Source organism: Pteropus medius, unplaced genomic scaffold, assembly GCF_902729225.1.
Source record: "Pteropus medius unplaced genomic scaffold, Ma_sr-lr_union100, whole genome shotgun sequence".
Classification (NCBI taxonomy): Eukaryota; Metazoa; Chordata; class Mammalia; order Chiroptera; family Pteropodidae; genus Pteropus; species Pteropus medius.
This window is the reverse complement of record NW_024352787.1, coordinates 26062749-26079695: the sequence shown is the minus strand read 5'-3', so window position 1 is coordinate 26079695 and position 16947 is coordinate 26062749. Positions and strand designations below refer to the sequence as shown.

The 16947-nt window shown below is 52.0% G+C and overlaps 1 protein-coding gene across 1 annotated transcript in view; it reads right to left on the bottom strand.

Moving 5' to 3' along the window:
* Window positions 1-346: 346 nt before the first annotated feature.
* CASTOR2 (cytosolic arginine sensor for mTORC1 subunit 2) overlaps window positions 347-16947 on the bottom strand; it is a 45417-nt gene continuing 28816 nt past the window's right edge. Inside the window, exons 2-9 of the mRNA XM_039849485.1 lie at window positions 14919-14989; window positions 9003-9196; window positions 8182-8314; window positions 7525-7648; window positions 6413-6523; window positions 5920-6002; window positions 2194-2288; window positions 347-2112 (exon numbers count right to left, since the gene is read on the bottom strand). Of these exons, the coding sequence (XP_039705419.1) occupies window positions 2047-2112; window positions 2194-2288; window positions 5920-6002; window positions 6413-6523; window positions 7525-7648; window positions 8182-8314; window positions 9003-9196; window positions 14919-14989 (877 nt within the window). The 3' untranslated portion in view covers window positions 347-2046. The remainder of the gene's footprint in view (window positions 2113-2193; window positions 2289-5919; window positions 6003-6412; window positions 6524-7524; window positions 7649-8181; window positions 8315-9002; window positions 9197-14918; window positions 14990-16947) is intronic.

Sequence of the window (16947 nt, the reverse complement as noted above, 5' to 3'; positions counted from 1 at the left end):
AAGTATATATGCTATTTACAGTATATATCTATATCAACATAAAACACAGGTATTTATACGTGTGTACAATAGATATGCCCTAGGGGCCTGGGGAGCACGCATTTCTGGGGTCACAGAGCCAACACGCTTGCTCGACAGGGAGGAAAAGCAAAGTGACATATTAGGGGGAACCGACAGGAAGAGGTCTGGAGAGGTGCACCACAAAAAATCAAGGCCTTCCAAGGGCAGAAAGAGGACTCAGGGCTTCAAAAGATGCCATGCCCACTTGGCCACTCCCATTTTAGAACCAGTGAACAAGTTACACGTTTTGGTTGTTTTGGAGTTTTGTGCAAAATGAATTAACTTAAAAAAAAAAAAAAGTGAGTTGCTAATCAGTGCTTGGGCCTTGAGCATCTGCACGGATCCAGATGCACATCTCCTGTATCTGGGGGCTTCCAGGGCGCAGAGGGTCCCACACAGCTCAGATGTGGGGGTGGGGGGTTCATTCAAGCCCTTCACCCGATCAAGAAAACATCTCTTCTGCTCTGAGCTTCACAGGGACGGCACAAGTCAGCTGCTGCAGAGAGCACCGGGAGGGCATGGGCCACAGCAGGCCCTGCGGGTCCTGCACACTCAGAAAGCATTCCGAGCTGGAGAGGAGGCACGGGGGCTTACCCCATTCTCCCTAGGTAGCCTCTAGGGGGACAAGCCACCTCAGCCTGGCTGGCTACCTCCCTGTGACCCTCAAGACCCCTCTGATGCTCAGATAGAACCAAGGCTGCCTGGGTACCCATCAGTGGGGCCTGGCTGGTCAGCCCTGTCTACGGTGGCCCAGGGGCCCATATCTTCTAATAGATCTCTGCTCCCAGCGTCCTGCTCAAAGAGAGGGCCAAAGCTCTTCCCTTGTCCCTGGAGCCACAGGGCACCAGCCAAGTAACCCTGGGCCTCTGGGCCCCCTGACAGAATTCAGTAGGCCCTGTCTCCTGAAACTGCTGCCAACTGCAGCTGAGCACAAATACATTAAATAAGAAACTAAAACAAGGTACGGTTTTCTCTATTAAGGCTCAGATAAGCTGCCTCCCAGGTCAAGTACTCATGAATGTCATTGTCCCTGAACTGAGGGGTGGGTGGGCAGGTGAGTTGGGGGCAGAGGCCTTTCATGTCCCCCAAAGTGGGGCAAAGGAGGGGGCAGGATGACGGGGGAGCCCTGTGCTGGTCTAGTCAACTGTTGGAGAGGCGGGGGTGACCAAAGAAACCCCAGGCCAAGAATGCTGGAGATGCCCCCACTTGGGGGAAACCGAGGCTCCACCTGCCTGAGTAGGGTCCAGAGAAAGCAGAGGGGATAGGAGCTCGTGCCCCAGGCTGGTGGGTTTCCTGGGAACCGCCCCCTCCCCACCCCTAGGAGTGCTTGTGGTGGGGAGGGTCTGGACAGGGTCCCTTGGCAGTCTTGCTGGGAGTTGGGGCACAGGCCCTATGGTTGGCAGGCGAGGTTCTGGGTGGCTTAGGGCCCCACCTATGCCCCATTGGAGCCTCACCAGCATATGCCTATGGGCTGCCCAATGGCCTCCACTCCGGGAACCAGCCCTGAGCTGATGGAACCAGAGACCAGCAACTACAGTATCCAGCTTCACGCCCTCGTGGGGGCCTTCCCAGGATCCATGAACTCGGCCCACTCAGTCCGCCCCCACGATGACATGCAAATTGGTACCCCAGTGTCTTGTAGGAGGCACCAGCTTCCTTCAGTATCTGCCCCCAGCTATGGGCGAGGCTGGGTGAGGAGGTGGGTCAGCTCACAAGCTCCCTGGGCCTCAGACGTCATTTTCTGGAGCAGGGGTTGGGGGGGTGGGGGTAGGAGGTTCTCTAGAGGGTCTACGGGCTCCGGAAAGGCATGAGGGTATGGGGAGGCCTTGGCTTGAGCGCTAGGCCTGATAGAGTCAGCAACTAGGGGTGTCTCCTAGGCCTCTTCTTTGGGGGCTCTGGAGCCAATTTTCCAGTCTGTTGAGAAATACTGCAAGAATCTTCGGGTGGGGGCCGGGGGGCAGATGGGGAGGAGTGGAAGAGGCCCTTCTAATGCTTCTCTGCTTGGCTGACTTTCAGGGCGCTGATGACCCCATTGATGTTTTCTTCTGGTACCTGCAAAGGGCAGGAGGTGGCAAAACACATGAGTCCCTGGAACCCAGCCTCCCTGCCCCGGGGCCAGTGCTGGACACTCACCAGTGCGTGGTCAAACTTGAAAGTACTGATGTAGTAGGCAGGGATGTCTGCAGCAGCCAAGGGCTCGGAGATCTGGGCCACGATGCCACACTCATCTGGGGAGAGCAGGGGACTGTACTCAGCCTCCATGTGGTATCATCACTGGGGTGCTGGCCAGTATACCCCAGCCCTCCTTGCTTCTAAGCCTTTCCCCCCCTCTGCCCACAATGCCTGTCCTGAACCCACAATCTATCCAGAGATTTCCCACCCTTGCCCCTGAGGGCTTAGTGCAAAGGTCCCTCCATCCAAGAGCCTTCTCTGATCTCCTCGGCCAGCAAGGGGCTTTCCATGCCTAGGGCTCCATCCAGTTCTAACTCTGGTTACCCTCTGCCTGTTTACATGCTCTGTAGTCCTGATTCATCTTCCCTGCCATCTTTCAAATTCTCTAAGACAGAGCTGGGGCCAGCGTGGGCAATGGAGGACATGGGTTCAGGCCCTCTTTTCTGTTATTGACTCTTCTAGCAGGTGACTATAGCCAAGTCACTTCCTCTCTCTGAGCCTCAGTTTCCTCATCAGAGTCCCCACTGGGTAATGGCCCCAGCCTGTACTAAAGGCAGTGTCAAGTATTTGGTTGGGGCTGGGACATGACCTCCTTCTCCCTCTAGCCTCTGAAGCAGAGGTCTGTGGTGCTTCCTAGCCTACCCTAAACCTTAGCTGACAAGGAAGCCTTGGGTTGCCCTAGGGCTAGTCTTAGCTTCAGCCGCAGCTTCCTCCCCGATTTGAAGGCACCACTCGAGGCTTCTTCCTACAGGAAGACTTCCAGCATCTGAGGACCACTCTTTCACTAATACAATCCCCTGTGCTGTTTTCCTCAAAGCTACTATTCTGATACTGGTCATGATGCATTTTCCCAACACTGTCCCTGGCTTGGGGGGCGGGGTAAGAGGGGCAGAGGAAGTGTCGAGATCTGGTCAGCAGCCCCCATGGAATTCTGAGGCTGGAGCCTGGGAATTAACCTGGACTCCACGTCCATCATCACTGACCCCTTCTTCCCCTCTACTCCCTGGCCCTGGTCCTTTTACCAGCCTATTCGGGGACTCGAGCAGTGACGCTGTTGGTCTCTCGAGCTCCTGCTTTCCCCTTGACCTGCTGAGGCTTCTGGCTGAACCAGCAGGCTCCTCTGGAGGCTGGGCAGGCCTTGTGCCCGCACTCCAGGTGGCCATCTGTGAGGCTACGTGGTGATGACTAGTTTTGTCCTGAGATACCTTTAGCTATAGACACAACTATTCCTATAAAAGGAAGAGGGGAGGGCATTAGGGTCTAGAATGGAGCCTTTCAAACTGCAGGTATGACCCATCTGTGACATCATTTAGAAGGCTGGTGACCAGTGTCTTATGAAATGACACAATGGAAAAGGAAAGGTCAAACAGCACAGCACATGGTTAGAGTGAGCAGTTTCGTGAAACTGTTCAAGTTGTTTGTGTATGTGTCTGCTGGGTTATGATGTAAAATATATATTACTCCAAACCATGGTTAAACACATATGAAATGTTTAATCTTTCTAGAATCTTTCAGATTATAAGTTATTTTTCTTGCAGGACTCTTTATAGCTATAAGCATGGCTCTAAAACGCTCAGCATCCCAGAATGCAGATCCAGCTGTTGCCTGCTCAGCTCACATTCCTTTCCCCATCACCGTCCACAAGGCAATGAGACACGGATAAAACTGCTCTATAGCAACGTGCAGACATTTGCCAAAAGAGACCATTTGAGTTTCATCTATTATTCCACCTTTACTTACCTATCATTTGGACTTTTTTGGTAATATTATTATACTGAGTGTATTTTGATCAACTTAGAACTAAAACTGGGGATAAAAAGATAAGGAGGTATATGCGTCTTCCGGCCTCTTGCTGTGTCTCCTCCTGGTGACCCCTAGCTCCTACCCTCACTTGCCGAAGCTCTGCTGGTCCCTCTACCTTCAGGAAGAAGTGGTGGCAGACGCCCTGGTCTGGCATTAGGACCCTGGTTCTCTACCTAGCAAGGTTCTTCTCCCACCCACCCTACCTTTGGACTCTGCACCCAGGGCCCAGCTGGCTGGAGCCATCTGGGTGCTGTGGAGAAACTATGTCACGCCTCCCTCTGCTCACACTACTCTCTCCTCCCTGTCAGTCCAGCGACTATCCACTAGTCAGCTCCAAAGCCTTCCCTTCCTGAACCTTCTCTAAGCCACCTGCTTTGACAGTGACAGCAACTGCTGCTTGCTGAGCACTCAGTATAACTGATATCTCATGGAGTGCTCAGAGCAATCTTAAGGCCATCTTTCATAATCCTTATTTTACAGATGAGAAAACTGAGGCTCAGAGATTAAGCAACCTGCCCAAGGTTATACTGGTTTCTTCCAGCCTCCTTCACTGATGAGTTCCTCCAGGCTACTTATCTTCACAACCTCAAGACCCCACGGCCCCACAACCCCATTTGCTGCACTAGGCAGCAAATGTGGGCCGAAGAAAAGCTGGAGTTCATGGAGAAGGAGGTCCTGAGAGACAGGCTGGGCCCAAAGTCAGATCAGGGACCTTCCATGTACATTTCCTACCTCTTGAGAAAGTAGCCCATGGTCCTGCACCCAAGATGGCTCTGGCTTTGGCCTTGATGTGGGCAGAGTTACGGGGTACTGTCTGGCCCTGCTAGTTACCATCCATTTGTGAACTTGTCCAGATAAAAGTGCAGGTAGGTGGCAGAACCTGGCTCCCTCACTGACCCCTCGCCCCAGGTCAAAATGTCCCACCCCCTCCCTGGCCTGTCCCAGGAGCTGAACCCTCAGGGCTGATCCAGTGGCCCATGGAATAGTCTGAGCTTTATCCAGAACATTCTGTGTGCTGTCTATGGAAAGTCAGGGTTCACTGATCCCACTGAGGATTGCCGAGGGTACTCCCTGGAAACAATCGCCCTGTGATTTATCAAGAACCTCTTCTGGGTTCAAGCCCTTGGGTCTAATTGTCTAGCCTAAGAAAATCATTTCTAATCAAGACAGAGCTCCGCTCCTAGGCAGCTCTCTTCAGTCGCTCACAGTGGGACCAGCAGCCTCCACCCAGTGCTGGCAGGATCAGTGCTGGGTAGCCCTTCTAACCAACGAGTCTGAGGCCTGGGGCCTCTAGGAAAGTGCTTATGAAAAACTGTCTACCAAAGACACTATTGGGGCAATTGTGGAAACTGACACTAGACTGAGTCTTAGGGAATTACTGTGAATGTCCTCCTGTGGGATTAGGTCACTGTGGCTCTGGAGGAGGAAGTGCTTCTTCCTGGGACAGAAAAAGTAAAGTGCCGGGAGTCTGAGACTTACTGTGAGATGTTCAGCAGTACATTTATTTATGGGAAGGGAACATTAAAAATGATAGTAGTCAATACCTGTGAGCAGTGGAGCAAGGAGTGATCCCTGCCCACTTCAATCTTTATTACGTCCCCAATGTTCTAATACTAAGCAGGCATTAATTTTCTAGTGGGGTCAAAATAAGAGCACTTTGGTTGAAGCTGCTCCTGCTGTTTTCTGGAGGCCTGTACCTCTTGTCACTCACTGGTCAGGGACCTCAGGCAGTAGGGACCTCATGCTCCCCAAGCCTCAGTTTCCCCACCTGTACCACAGGGTACAGACATACAATGGCTCTGGAAGACCTGAGTGCCCTGGTGTTTGGAGGCACTGGGCAATGCCAGCCCCTTCACCCCCAGTGTTGAACCCCACGGGGCTCACCAAATCCCAGGGGCTGTCCTCCAATCCGCACCATCTTCCAGAGCTCTCCAGATGCGCTCGTGAACAACAAATTACTAGGAAACCTTAAAAAGGAGCAAGAGAAAAACCCCGGAGGCTGACGTTAATGGTGAGCCCTGGCCAGCAGCCCACGGAACCTTCCCTGCTGCCTGAGCTCCGCCTGACAGACATGGGCCTGAGCTCAGGGACCCCAAGGACCACTCCTGAGCCCTCGGCCCATTCTGTGCAATAACTACCCGCTTTGCTAAGGCTGGTCAGGATGTCACTCCCCAGCTCCAGAGAAGGGGCTGAGGGACAAAGGGTACTCGGATGACCCAGGGCCTTTGTCTCTGAGCTGCCTGTTATCTGTGAAATGGGGCCAGCTCACGTGCAGTGAAGGGTTGTGGTAAAGACCTATTAGGGACAAAGTGGGTGATGTGCCCATCACGGAGCCTGGCTCATCCTAGGTCGATCCCTACCCTCGGGCCCGGCTCACCTCTGCTGGGTCTGCACATCCATCACCAGAGAGATGTAGCCCTCGATGAGGGAGAAGGAGAAGAAGCGGATGTGGCCACAGTCGTCGCTGGCAGCCATTGGGTCCTTCACCCTGGGGGTGGGGTGCTAGTGAGAGGTAGAATGGGGGCCCCGCTGCACCCTGACCCCTATCTGGTTTGCTTGCCTTGCCCACTGGCCTCAGCATGAGGTGCTGGGAAGAGCACTGGCCTGGGAGAGCAGGGCCAAGTCCTGGTCCCTATGCTGCCTTGCTGGGTAACCCTGAGCCACTGTCTCTGCCTTGATCTCATCTGGAGATGTAGATGACTCCATGGCATTCATGGAGGCGAGCACAGCTCTTATTAGTGCTGGAGACCCAGTTGGCCCCCAGGTCAGGCTACATTTGCTCCTTCGCAGGCAGGGTTTCTCTGTCCCTGTGTTGACTCACATCTCAGAGCACAGTCTGTGATCACTGACAGCTCACCAGACTGTGGCTCCATCCAACCTGGTGCTGGACTAAACTTAAAATCTGCTCTGAAGAAAATTGCAAAGCCTGTCATCAACAGAATTAAAAAACCTGAGTTCCCAGCTTGCCCTTAGAGCTCAGTGGGGGTATTTTTGATGTCTACATGTGTGCCTGGGCTTCGCCAAGTTTTAAGGTTCTAGAGGAAGAATGTTTCCCTTCTCAGAATGGGGCTCTTGGATAGAGCCATGTCCCCCACCACCCCAGACCAGCCCTTCTCCTGAGCAGCTTGCTGCTAGCGTTCATTTAACACCACGTGTAGGAATGCTGCATTTCCTAGGATTATTGACATTTTCAGCGATCAAACTACTAAAAACAGAATGCTATAAATAGAATGATGTCATTTGTTTCTAAAGACTATAGATATACTGTAATCCATGAGTTATCTTGGGGTAAACGCTGCAGCCTCAAGCGCCACTGGCAAGTATTCTTGGGGCAAATGAGAAAAAGGCTGGTTTCCAGGGCACGGCTGTGTCATCCCCCTCAGAACAGCTCCAGGCATGCCTGTCTCCTAAATAAGCCTGGGGATCCTCGGCACAGCCATGTCTCATCTCCGCCCACCCTGCAGCCCCTCACACCCAAGGGGGCCTTACCCATTAGAGTAGAACATGACGTCCATGAGGAGTGTGGCAACGGCAGGCAGCGTGTCGGGGTCCAGGCTGGTGACACAGAACCTGTTGCTCGGGCTAGACAGTGGGTGGATGACAGGCCTCTGGACTGTGAGAGCACAAAGACAAAGGATGCTGAGGCCAGGAGAAGAGGAGCACTGTGGGCTAGGTGGAGGCCCAGGAAGAGGGGTGAGGTCCGTCAGCTGAGGCCCTGCTGCAGGCCCTGTGAGACTTTGCTCCTGTCGTTTCTCCAGCCTCCACCTATAGCTCTCTTGATACTCCAAGTTCACTTTCAGGTCCTGGGCCTGGGCCTTCGCTCATGCTGTGCCATCTGCTTGGAATGCCCTTCCCAACCTTTGCCACCTGGCTTAGCTCCTACTTGTGTTCCAAGCATCAGTTTGAGTAACTGCCTTTGAGAGGTCTGCCCTGACACCCTGGGCCAGGTGAGAAGTGGCCTCTGGCCATCTCTGGCTGTGTCCAGGTCCATCACTCTTGCTAGACCTCGAGAACAGGGTCTGACCAGGACTGCTGCACTGTGTTATGCCTGGCACTCAACTGATGCTCTGAGAATGGGCTGCTCTGGGCAGGACGTGGTAACTTCTTGAGGTCTCCCTGAACAGAACCCCCCGACCCGCCACTCACCCATCTTGGGCTTCACGAAACCATTGGTGATGCCAAGGTTCTCGGCTGCCACCGTCTCACCATTGACGACCCGTAGGATGGTAAACTCTGATGACAAGGTGTGGGTGACAAAGGGCAGATCCCGCTCACGTACCTGGAGACAGGGAGTCGAGGATATGAGTGACCTGTGGTCCTTGGAAGGAGTGGGCTTGGGGGCACTGCCCCCTTTACTCTGAGATTCTGTCCCAAGAACCAGCTTCCCCTATCCTTGCCTCCCACCGTCCTGGTGGGAGATGGGAGCCTAGGACCAGGGACACACGTCTCCCGGGCAGCAGGGATGATGGAGAGAGAAGATACCACACTGAGAGACAGGAAGTGTAAGTCCGTCACCCAGTCTACCCTCTTGAGTGCTGTGCCCAGACCTGTCCGTGCCCCTCCCCCGGCCCATGTTCTTGAGGGTGGCCACGCCCCATAGGAGAAGAGCATGAATGACATGGTGGCCAGGAACTGCCACTCGCCCTGCGACCAGACACACCTGTCACCCCAGGGGAGGGGTGGGGAGTCGGGAGCAAGGTGTCCAGCTGTGAGGGTACCCTACCCACACGGGTTCCCCAGCCCTCACTTCCTGGCCTCCAGGTCCGACACAAAAGGCAGGTGATAGGTGGGGTGGGAATAGAGACCTGGAGTCCAGCCTAGGCCATGCTGACATTTGACTGATGACCTTGAGGTACCCCTGATCTCTCTTTGATCTGATCAGAAAATGGGGGCCGCAGAACTTTGCAGACCACATCTGTAGGGGTATCCATGTTGCCCAAGGCCCTGGGGCACAAAGATATAGTTACCAAGATGAAGTCTGTCTGGTAGGTGGACAGCATGAACACGGAGATGTTCTGGTCAGCCAGTGGAGCGATGACCGACTTGGCAATTTTGGTCACGCCGATAGGCTGGGAGCTGGAGAAGCTGCCACCACCTGACACCACATTGAGGGCCAGCCAGGTAGCGTCTGCCACGCTCAGGTGCTCCGAGGAGGGAAGCTCTGGAGGGGAAAACAGAAGGCAGGGCTGTGACTGACAGGCCTCAGGTCCCCAGGGCAGGACTGGCCATAGAGAAGGGACTGAGACTTGGGACCAGCTATGTGACCTTGGCCAGCCCCATCCTCTGGTCCTAAGCGCCCTCATCAGTCAGAGGAAGATAGGATTGGCCTCAAAGGCCCTATGCTGGGAAGATAGAACCTGGAAGGCCCTTAGAGGACTTTGGATGTGCCAGGAGGCTCAGCAGGGTGAGAACCATGGGGACATGTGCTTTAACTGTGTTGGGCCTCAGTTTCCTCAGCCATGAAATAGTAAGTGCTTAACAGTCAGTAACAATTCTGTTATTTTTAGTCCTCACTACCCTTCTGGGTACCAGGTACTACCATCACCACCTCACACTGGTAGAACGGGTCCTGTGGCTTTCAAACTAGATTCCTAGGAACTTCCCAGGAGGCTAGGGGTGGAGAAGAGGCCAGGAGAAGACAGGATAGTGGCCCTAGATTTCCTCCCTGTTTAATCAGACCTGCACGTTAGGCTTCTCTGGAAGAACACATTGTTCTAGGAAGGCTTTCGAGGATGCCATATTCTGGTGGGCTGTGATTATCATCAAAGTCCCTCCTCAGAGCCCAGGGTTCCTGGGGGTTATCACCAGCAGGGACAAGGTAGAGGAGGTTCAGAGCAGCAGTAATCGCTAAGTCTCCCTGACTAGCTCATGAAGGCCTGGATCCCAAATGTTCAGACCATCCTGTCCACCCTGTCCTGCAGAGAGCCCCCAGCGTAGCCTGTGCATGGGATGTGGGTATACAGGTGTTTCCACGAACACACAGCCACAGAGCCAAGCACAGGCTGCATACAGGACTCTGTATGCATCACAGGTACCTGCTCAAATCCACCTCACAGCGGGAGTGTTATTCCCACTGTAGACACCACAAACCAGAGCTCTGGGAAGGCAGTGATTTGCCTAAGATCACTTAGGGAATAACAGTGCCAAGATTCAAGCCCAGGTCTGACAGCTTCATGCTGTGTCCTGGGCACCTAATGGGAAGAAGAGCCAGGTCCCCAGGAAGGGCAGGGCTAAGAAGAAGAGGGGCACGGTGAGCTGAGGGGGCTGTGATGATAATGCCCCAGGGAAGGCTGTACTGGCCTCAGGCAAGATGGCACCTGAGGAGAAACTGAGTAAGACTCCACCAGGCTCCCACCTGCCCAGCTTCCATCACCACGGTAACCACAGCCATTGGTCCTGCTGGCTGAGAAGGGCCAGTCCTCGGCCAGGCTGGCTGGAGAGGCAGATGGCTTCCCAGAAAAGGGAAAAGGTTTGGAAGAAAGAGCAGGACAAAAGGTTTTAAATGGCTCTGGGTCTCAGGGGGCCGTGTCTAGCCTCTCTATGTGTTATCAGGGTGTCAGAAGAGATTTCACGACCCCAGGACCACCGGCACAAAAATGCTCTCCTGAACCGGAGTTCCAGCTCAGCTCTGAAATTTTAATAATCCTGCTCCTGGCTCTCAGCCCTGGATAGAAGCCCTTGAGGTTCTAAGTGGCAGGCCTGGAATGAGAGGGTGGTCAGCTCCAGACCAATGGTTACCCCCTGAGGCTTCCAGCAGGTTAAGCTTTGTCAGAGCGGCTGGAAAAAGCAGCTGGAGACCATGGCGTTCACTGCTTCCAGTCCCACAGACCCTAAACACTTCCCCAGCATTCCAGGGAAGAGGAAGGGCTGTCTAGGCCCCAACCTCACCCTAGGCCAAGTCTTGGGGTGCTCAAGGTGCTGCTTTGAGGCCATGGGGATGAGCCACCAGGAAGCAGCAAACTGGCCCTTCCCTATAGGAAAAGTGGACCGATTCCAAGAATGAAATGAATTATCTCTGTCACTGCTCATTGTCCAAGACCCTAAAAAATACCCTTGGAACCGAGGACGCTCCCTGATAGAGGAGGTAAGTGTCTCGCCACCCTCCGGCCACAAAGTCAGGCAACTCTGTTGTTGGGTGGAGCCTCCTACCTCCCAAAGAGTCCCTTGTTCTGGCCATAGGACCTGTGGTTCCCTGTGCTACGTGGCTGCGCCCTCTGCACAGAGCCTATGTTTCTCAGTTCTTCCTACCCTGCCTGCAACAGGGTCGAGAGTCCTGGGGTAGGGCAGGAGGGTTTAATCCTGGCTGTGTGACCTTGAGCAAAGTCACTGTCCCTTGGCTTTTCAGTTTTCAAATGTGGAATGATGAAATCAGTATCTATTTCAGAAGATGCCTGGAGATTTAAATGAGATAATCCCCATCAAGTGCTTAGCAGAGTACCTGGTGTCCATCTGAATGCTCATCAAATGCCAGAGCCTTTCTGTTATTATGCTGCTGGTGGCAGTTGGGTAAAATGTACCAAGAGTTTAAAAAATGTGCAATTTCACTGTAAGGTACAGATGACCCTTGAACAACACAGGTTTGAACGGCGTGGGTCCACTTATACACCTTGTACACCCTGAGTGCGGCTTACTGAATTGAGAGGGAGGGAGGTGATCCTGTGTTTGGGATGAGGCCACGAGGGCCCCAGGGCAATGAGCAACTTGCCTAGAATCATGAGCAGTGAGTAGCAAGGCTGGATCTGAACCTAGGGCTTCCCGTTTCACCCCAGTGTGAATCCAGGAGATCACCTCTCAACATCCTCCTTCCACCTTTCAGCCAGTCATGGCCCAAGCAGCATGGCCTGTCCTAGAGTCACAGATCCCACCGATGCAGGTACAGGGACTGCGATGGGTGGGGGCTAGTGAAGAGGTCCTGATTAGCACTAGACCCTCTAACTGCAAACCTACGATGCTGCACACCACCGAGAGGTCAGGGAAGGGGCTCCTGTTCATATTACTTTGGGTCTCTGAGAACATCTAGTATTGCACATAGCTAAGTGTTCATTAAATATGTAAAGTATCAAATTACACACATGCACACACACCCCTTCTGTTTGCCACACAGACATACAGCATCCATTTGAGCTAAGAACCTCTGAAATTCCACATTAAACAGAGAGCTGTCTGGTTACTGTTACTGACAATCACCCCACCCTCTCAGGAAAGGCTCAGCATTTAACGTACACGTGAACCGCAGATAGCTGCTAGTTCCTAATGGTGAAAGCTTCATGCTGGCAATATCGCCAGTGAACAATAAGCAAGGAACCTTGGCTGATATTAACAGTGGCCAATGGAAGACCTTGGGTGAGAAACAATGTTTGCAGAACTGGGAGAGGGGGGACATCCTTCACATGGTGTAGCCAGCACCCCTCTCTGTCCCACTGGGGCAGCTACAGACCAAACTCCCTTTCGGAAGAGGAGCCTCCTGAGAGGAACTCCCTCAGAGCTGAGGTAAGAGGGTGGAACTTGGCATCGTTGTCTCTCACTGCAGCCCCCAGCCCAAATCCCGCTCTCTGAGAGCCTCCCCGGGCTGCCCTGGCCACACGCTGGCCCACCCTTCTGAGCTGCTCCTGACCTTGGCCTATTGAGAACCACCACAGCACTTCTCAGAAGTTTCTGCTGGAACCACCCTGTGGGCATTTCCTGCTTTGAACAGGCCATCACGCACAGTGACTCTGGGTATCTTAATGTCAGTTTTCCCTCTTGTAAAACAGTCTTTACTTCTTACCCTCAGGCCACTGAAATAATCCCAGGCAGGAGATGCATCTCTTCAGCAGGGTTCAGGGGAGTCTTATTTTGTATACTTTCCCTCTGTAGCTTCACAATAGGACTGTGAGAGATACTTACTACTTTAAAGGTATACAGATTTTTCTTGGGCAGTAACAGTTATTCAAGCAGCCTGCTCTGCTGGCCTGGAAGGGAGCAGTCACAGAACCCTGAGGCTCTTGGAGTAAGAGGTGGCGTCTCTCACTCCAAGCACATTTCCAGGACCTAGCAAGGTGCTGCCACATCCCAGGTGCTCAGTCAACAGTGCCTCCTGAAACCCAAGGGGCTGGCTGAGACAACCAGCCACTCCACCACAGGACAGCTCCCTGGTTACTGACAAGTCCTGCAACATGGCCTTCTAGGACCTGAAAAACCGGCTCACCAGGTCCCACTGCCTCCCTCTGTCCCTACTCATGGTGTTCTCTTATTTGCTGCCTTGAGAGGTAGAGTGAGTCTCATCTGGGGAGGATGTTTAGAGTGACAATCTAGTCCCAGAGAAGAGATACTCTGGGGCGTTCCTTCTATGTCTGAGGTACAATTCTCAGCAGTTTTGTGTAAAGGCATGTGTGTCCGTAAAAAAATGAAACTGTGTTTGTATGCCCATCACATAATCTTCATGTGGCTGTGCTTCATGGTTAGGGCAGGAGTTCTGTCTGTGGCTCCTGTGCTTGGAAAATATCTGAGTGAATGAGTGACTAGGTGGGTGCCTTAGATGATGAGGCAGGGCCTCCCATGGGGCCTGCCCGGTCCCTGCTCTGGCCACGCAGCTGTCCCCTTGGAGACGGAGAAAGACACCATCTGCTTGAGATGTGGGGGGGCTGGGCACCCCCTCACACTGGCTTGGTGCCTGGAGCATGTGAGGGTAGGGTGACAGAGCGCAGCTGAGGAGGTCACTTCCCAGGGGTTTCAACACGAATTGACAACCATAAACCAGTCAACTTATGACCCCATAACGCCATTTCTCAGCCCCCATTTTAGGAATAAATGTTATACATTTAAAGAGTTTATAAATTTTTCACTGGAGAAAAATTAAAGCAACTTTAATTCTAACTGTAGGCACAAAGGAACAGGGCTGCTGTGATAGGCTATGAAATCACAGGAAATTTTAAGTTGTAATGTTAAGTGAAAACATTTCTATATATATGGTCATAAGTAAATTAAAAAGAGACAACCTGCACACAGAAAGAAGTGGGAAAGAAAAGGCTAAAAAGTTACTAGTATCTGTCTTTGGGGTAGGACTGGATTTTTTTCAAATGTTAAATTTGTTGCATCCTCTGCACGTTTTGAACACTGTAACTCAGTGGTTCAGAATGGATACAACTTTGTGGGGAGTCAAGCTCTCTGCTGCTTTTGAACCTGGACATATGACATCCCCTTTCTCTTCCCAGCTCCCTTGGATATTGTGCAAATTACACTATCTCCTTATAAGTTAAAGTGCATCAGTCAATACAAGTGAATGTTTGCTGTTACTTTAGAGCAGGAAAAACGCAATAAACTTTAATAATAAAACTAAAAGAATACAGTGAGGGGAGAAAGGGGAATGACTGTTAACAAGTAATGGGGTTTCTTTTTGGGGTGATGACAATACTCTGGAATCAGTGTGGTGATGGCTGCACAACCTTGTGGATATCAAAAAACCACTGAACTGTCATGTATTTTACAATGGTGAATTTTATGGTACATGAATTATATATCTCAATTGAAAAAATGGTAAAGGAAAATCATGAAAGGATGGTAATTGGGGCTTGCTCCAATGGGAACAAGGACTAAAGACAATTTAAAGCAGCTTATTCACAGTAGATGCTCAATGAAACACGTCTTCTCCTTCCTGGCTGCTTTAGTTCTCAGCTGGGTAAGTGCTGTGTCTCACTGACCCTTTTAGTTCTGGGGCCTTCCCCAGGGCAGTTTCATAAGCAGAAGGGTGGAGGTGGGGGGTCAGCCAGGACACAGGAAGAGAAGGAAGACTCTCAGCCTACTTTCTAACCCACCAACATGTAGGGGCAGAAATAAGAAGGTGGGCAGCCAGTGCTGACCACAGGACACAGTTGAGCCAAGTCTCAGGTGAGAGAAGCACTTACCCAGGAACCCCTCCTCGTCAACGATGATGGTGTAATCTTCTGGCGTCTCAGTCAGACTGAAGAACTTGCACCTAGGTGAGTGGACAGACAGACACACACAGAATATCACGTTAGTCCCACATTAGTCTCGACAGGACACCATGGCAGCCGTCTACCCTGTAACCAGAAGGAGATAACTCAGTTTACCGGAGCTCTGACCCCAGGCTGTGGCCGACCTCCAGTAAGCTGCTTATCTCTCCCTCCATACCCCTCCAGTTCTGACTTAGGTCTCAGAAAGGCCTAGAGATGGTGATCGTCTCCTCTGCACCCCCCAATCTTTGGGGACCCTTGAGCTGGCCAGCCTCTAGGGTCCCATACAGACCCATGGATCTTAGACCCCACTTTTTCTCGGGGAGGAAGTGGCTAAAGGATGGCTTTGGCAGGGATCATGCGAATGAACTGTCTTTTCCATGGGCCCCCCACGCCTGACTCCCAGGCCTCTGTCAGTGCCTCACACCCCCACCCCGCACCCCAGTCCTGGTGCCTTTTCTCACCAACTGGAGAGCTCCCACGGTCACGTGAGGTCTAATTCACATGACCCAACTGACGCCCAGCCTTCAGGGCACTTTTTCTTCCTTTCATGAGAGAGGTGTGACCGTCTGTGCAAGTTCTGGGGCATGGGTCCCTGAACTGCCACATGTCTAATTGGGTAATACTGTTAGCCAGGGGCAATATAGTTTACCCCCACCCCCACCCCCAAACAAAAAAGACCATCCATTTAGTCAAGGCCAAGAACCGGCAATCACTATCCCTCTGTATCTCATCCCTGCTGGTCTCAACCCTGAGCACACAGGCTTTCCATCATAGAGTAAGAGGGGTCGCCGTGCCTCAACGCCTGCCTGTCCCCCATCCAGCCAGACTGGCCCCCAGAACACCCCGGGAACCGCTACAGGGAGAAACGGTGTGCATAAACACTGGCATGCAGCATACTGCCCACAGTCATTTTCCTGGCATCACTGCTCTCAAGCGCGAGGCCCCGCAATGGGCTACATACATGCCCAGTGTGTAAAACCCATTCATCGAATCAGCCGTAACAGAAAGAGGCCCAATGGGTAACCCCAGCAGGGGCACGGATATCACCTCCACAAAGATTACAATGGAAAAGGAGTCCTGAAGGAGACGCAGCGCTGTGGAGACACGGGGGCTGGAATGTCCACACAAACCCCTCTTCTCCTGACCCTCCTCTCCTGCTTGCCCTGCTCTGCATACCTTTTTTACTTTATTCTTGAACGAGAGCAGCAGGAATTGGTGGGAATGCGAGACGGTATAGCCATTTGGAAAACAGTGTGGCAGTTTCTCATGAAGTTAAACATACACTGACCACACTACTTGGCAAATCCCACTCTTGGGTATTTACTCACGAGAAATGAAAACATACGTGCACACAAAGACTTGTATGCAAAGGTTTACAGCCTTTATTTGTAATCACCCCAAACTGGAAACAACCCAAATGTCCTCCCTTCAACTGGAGGACTGGATGAACTAAGGCACATCCACACCATGGGGTAGCGGTCGGCAATCAAAAGGAATGAATTACTGATAGTGCAATAACATGGATGAATCTCACTGCATTTCGCCAAGTTAAAGCCAGACTCAAAAGGTTACATTACTATATCATTCCACTTACATGACATTCTGGAAGAGGAAAAAAAACTGTGAAGCCAGAGAACAGATTTGTGGTTGCCAGGGGTTGGGCTGGGGTTGGCTTTAGAGGGATCCCTGGGAACTTTTGAGATGATGGAAGTTGTCTGTTATCTTGAGGATAGTGGTGGTTAAAGATCACATATGTTTGTCAAAACTCAGACCTGTACCCTTTTAAAAAGAGTGAATTTTACTATATGTAAATTATACCTCAACGAACCTGACTTTAAAGAAAAAGCTTGTGTCAGAATTGTAAACAAGAAGGCATTTAGTCTCTTCCCTTCTCACATTCTGCTCAACCAACAGCACACACTCTTCCATTTCCCTCAAGCTCTTTGGTTTTCAAATG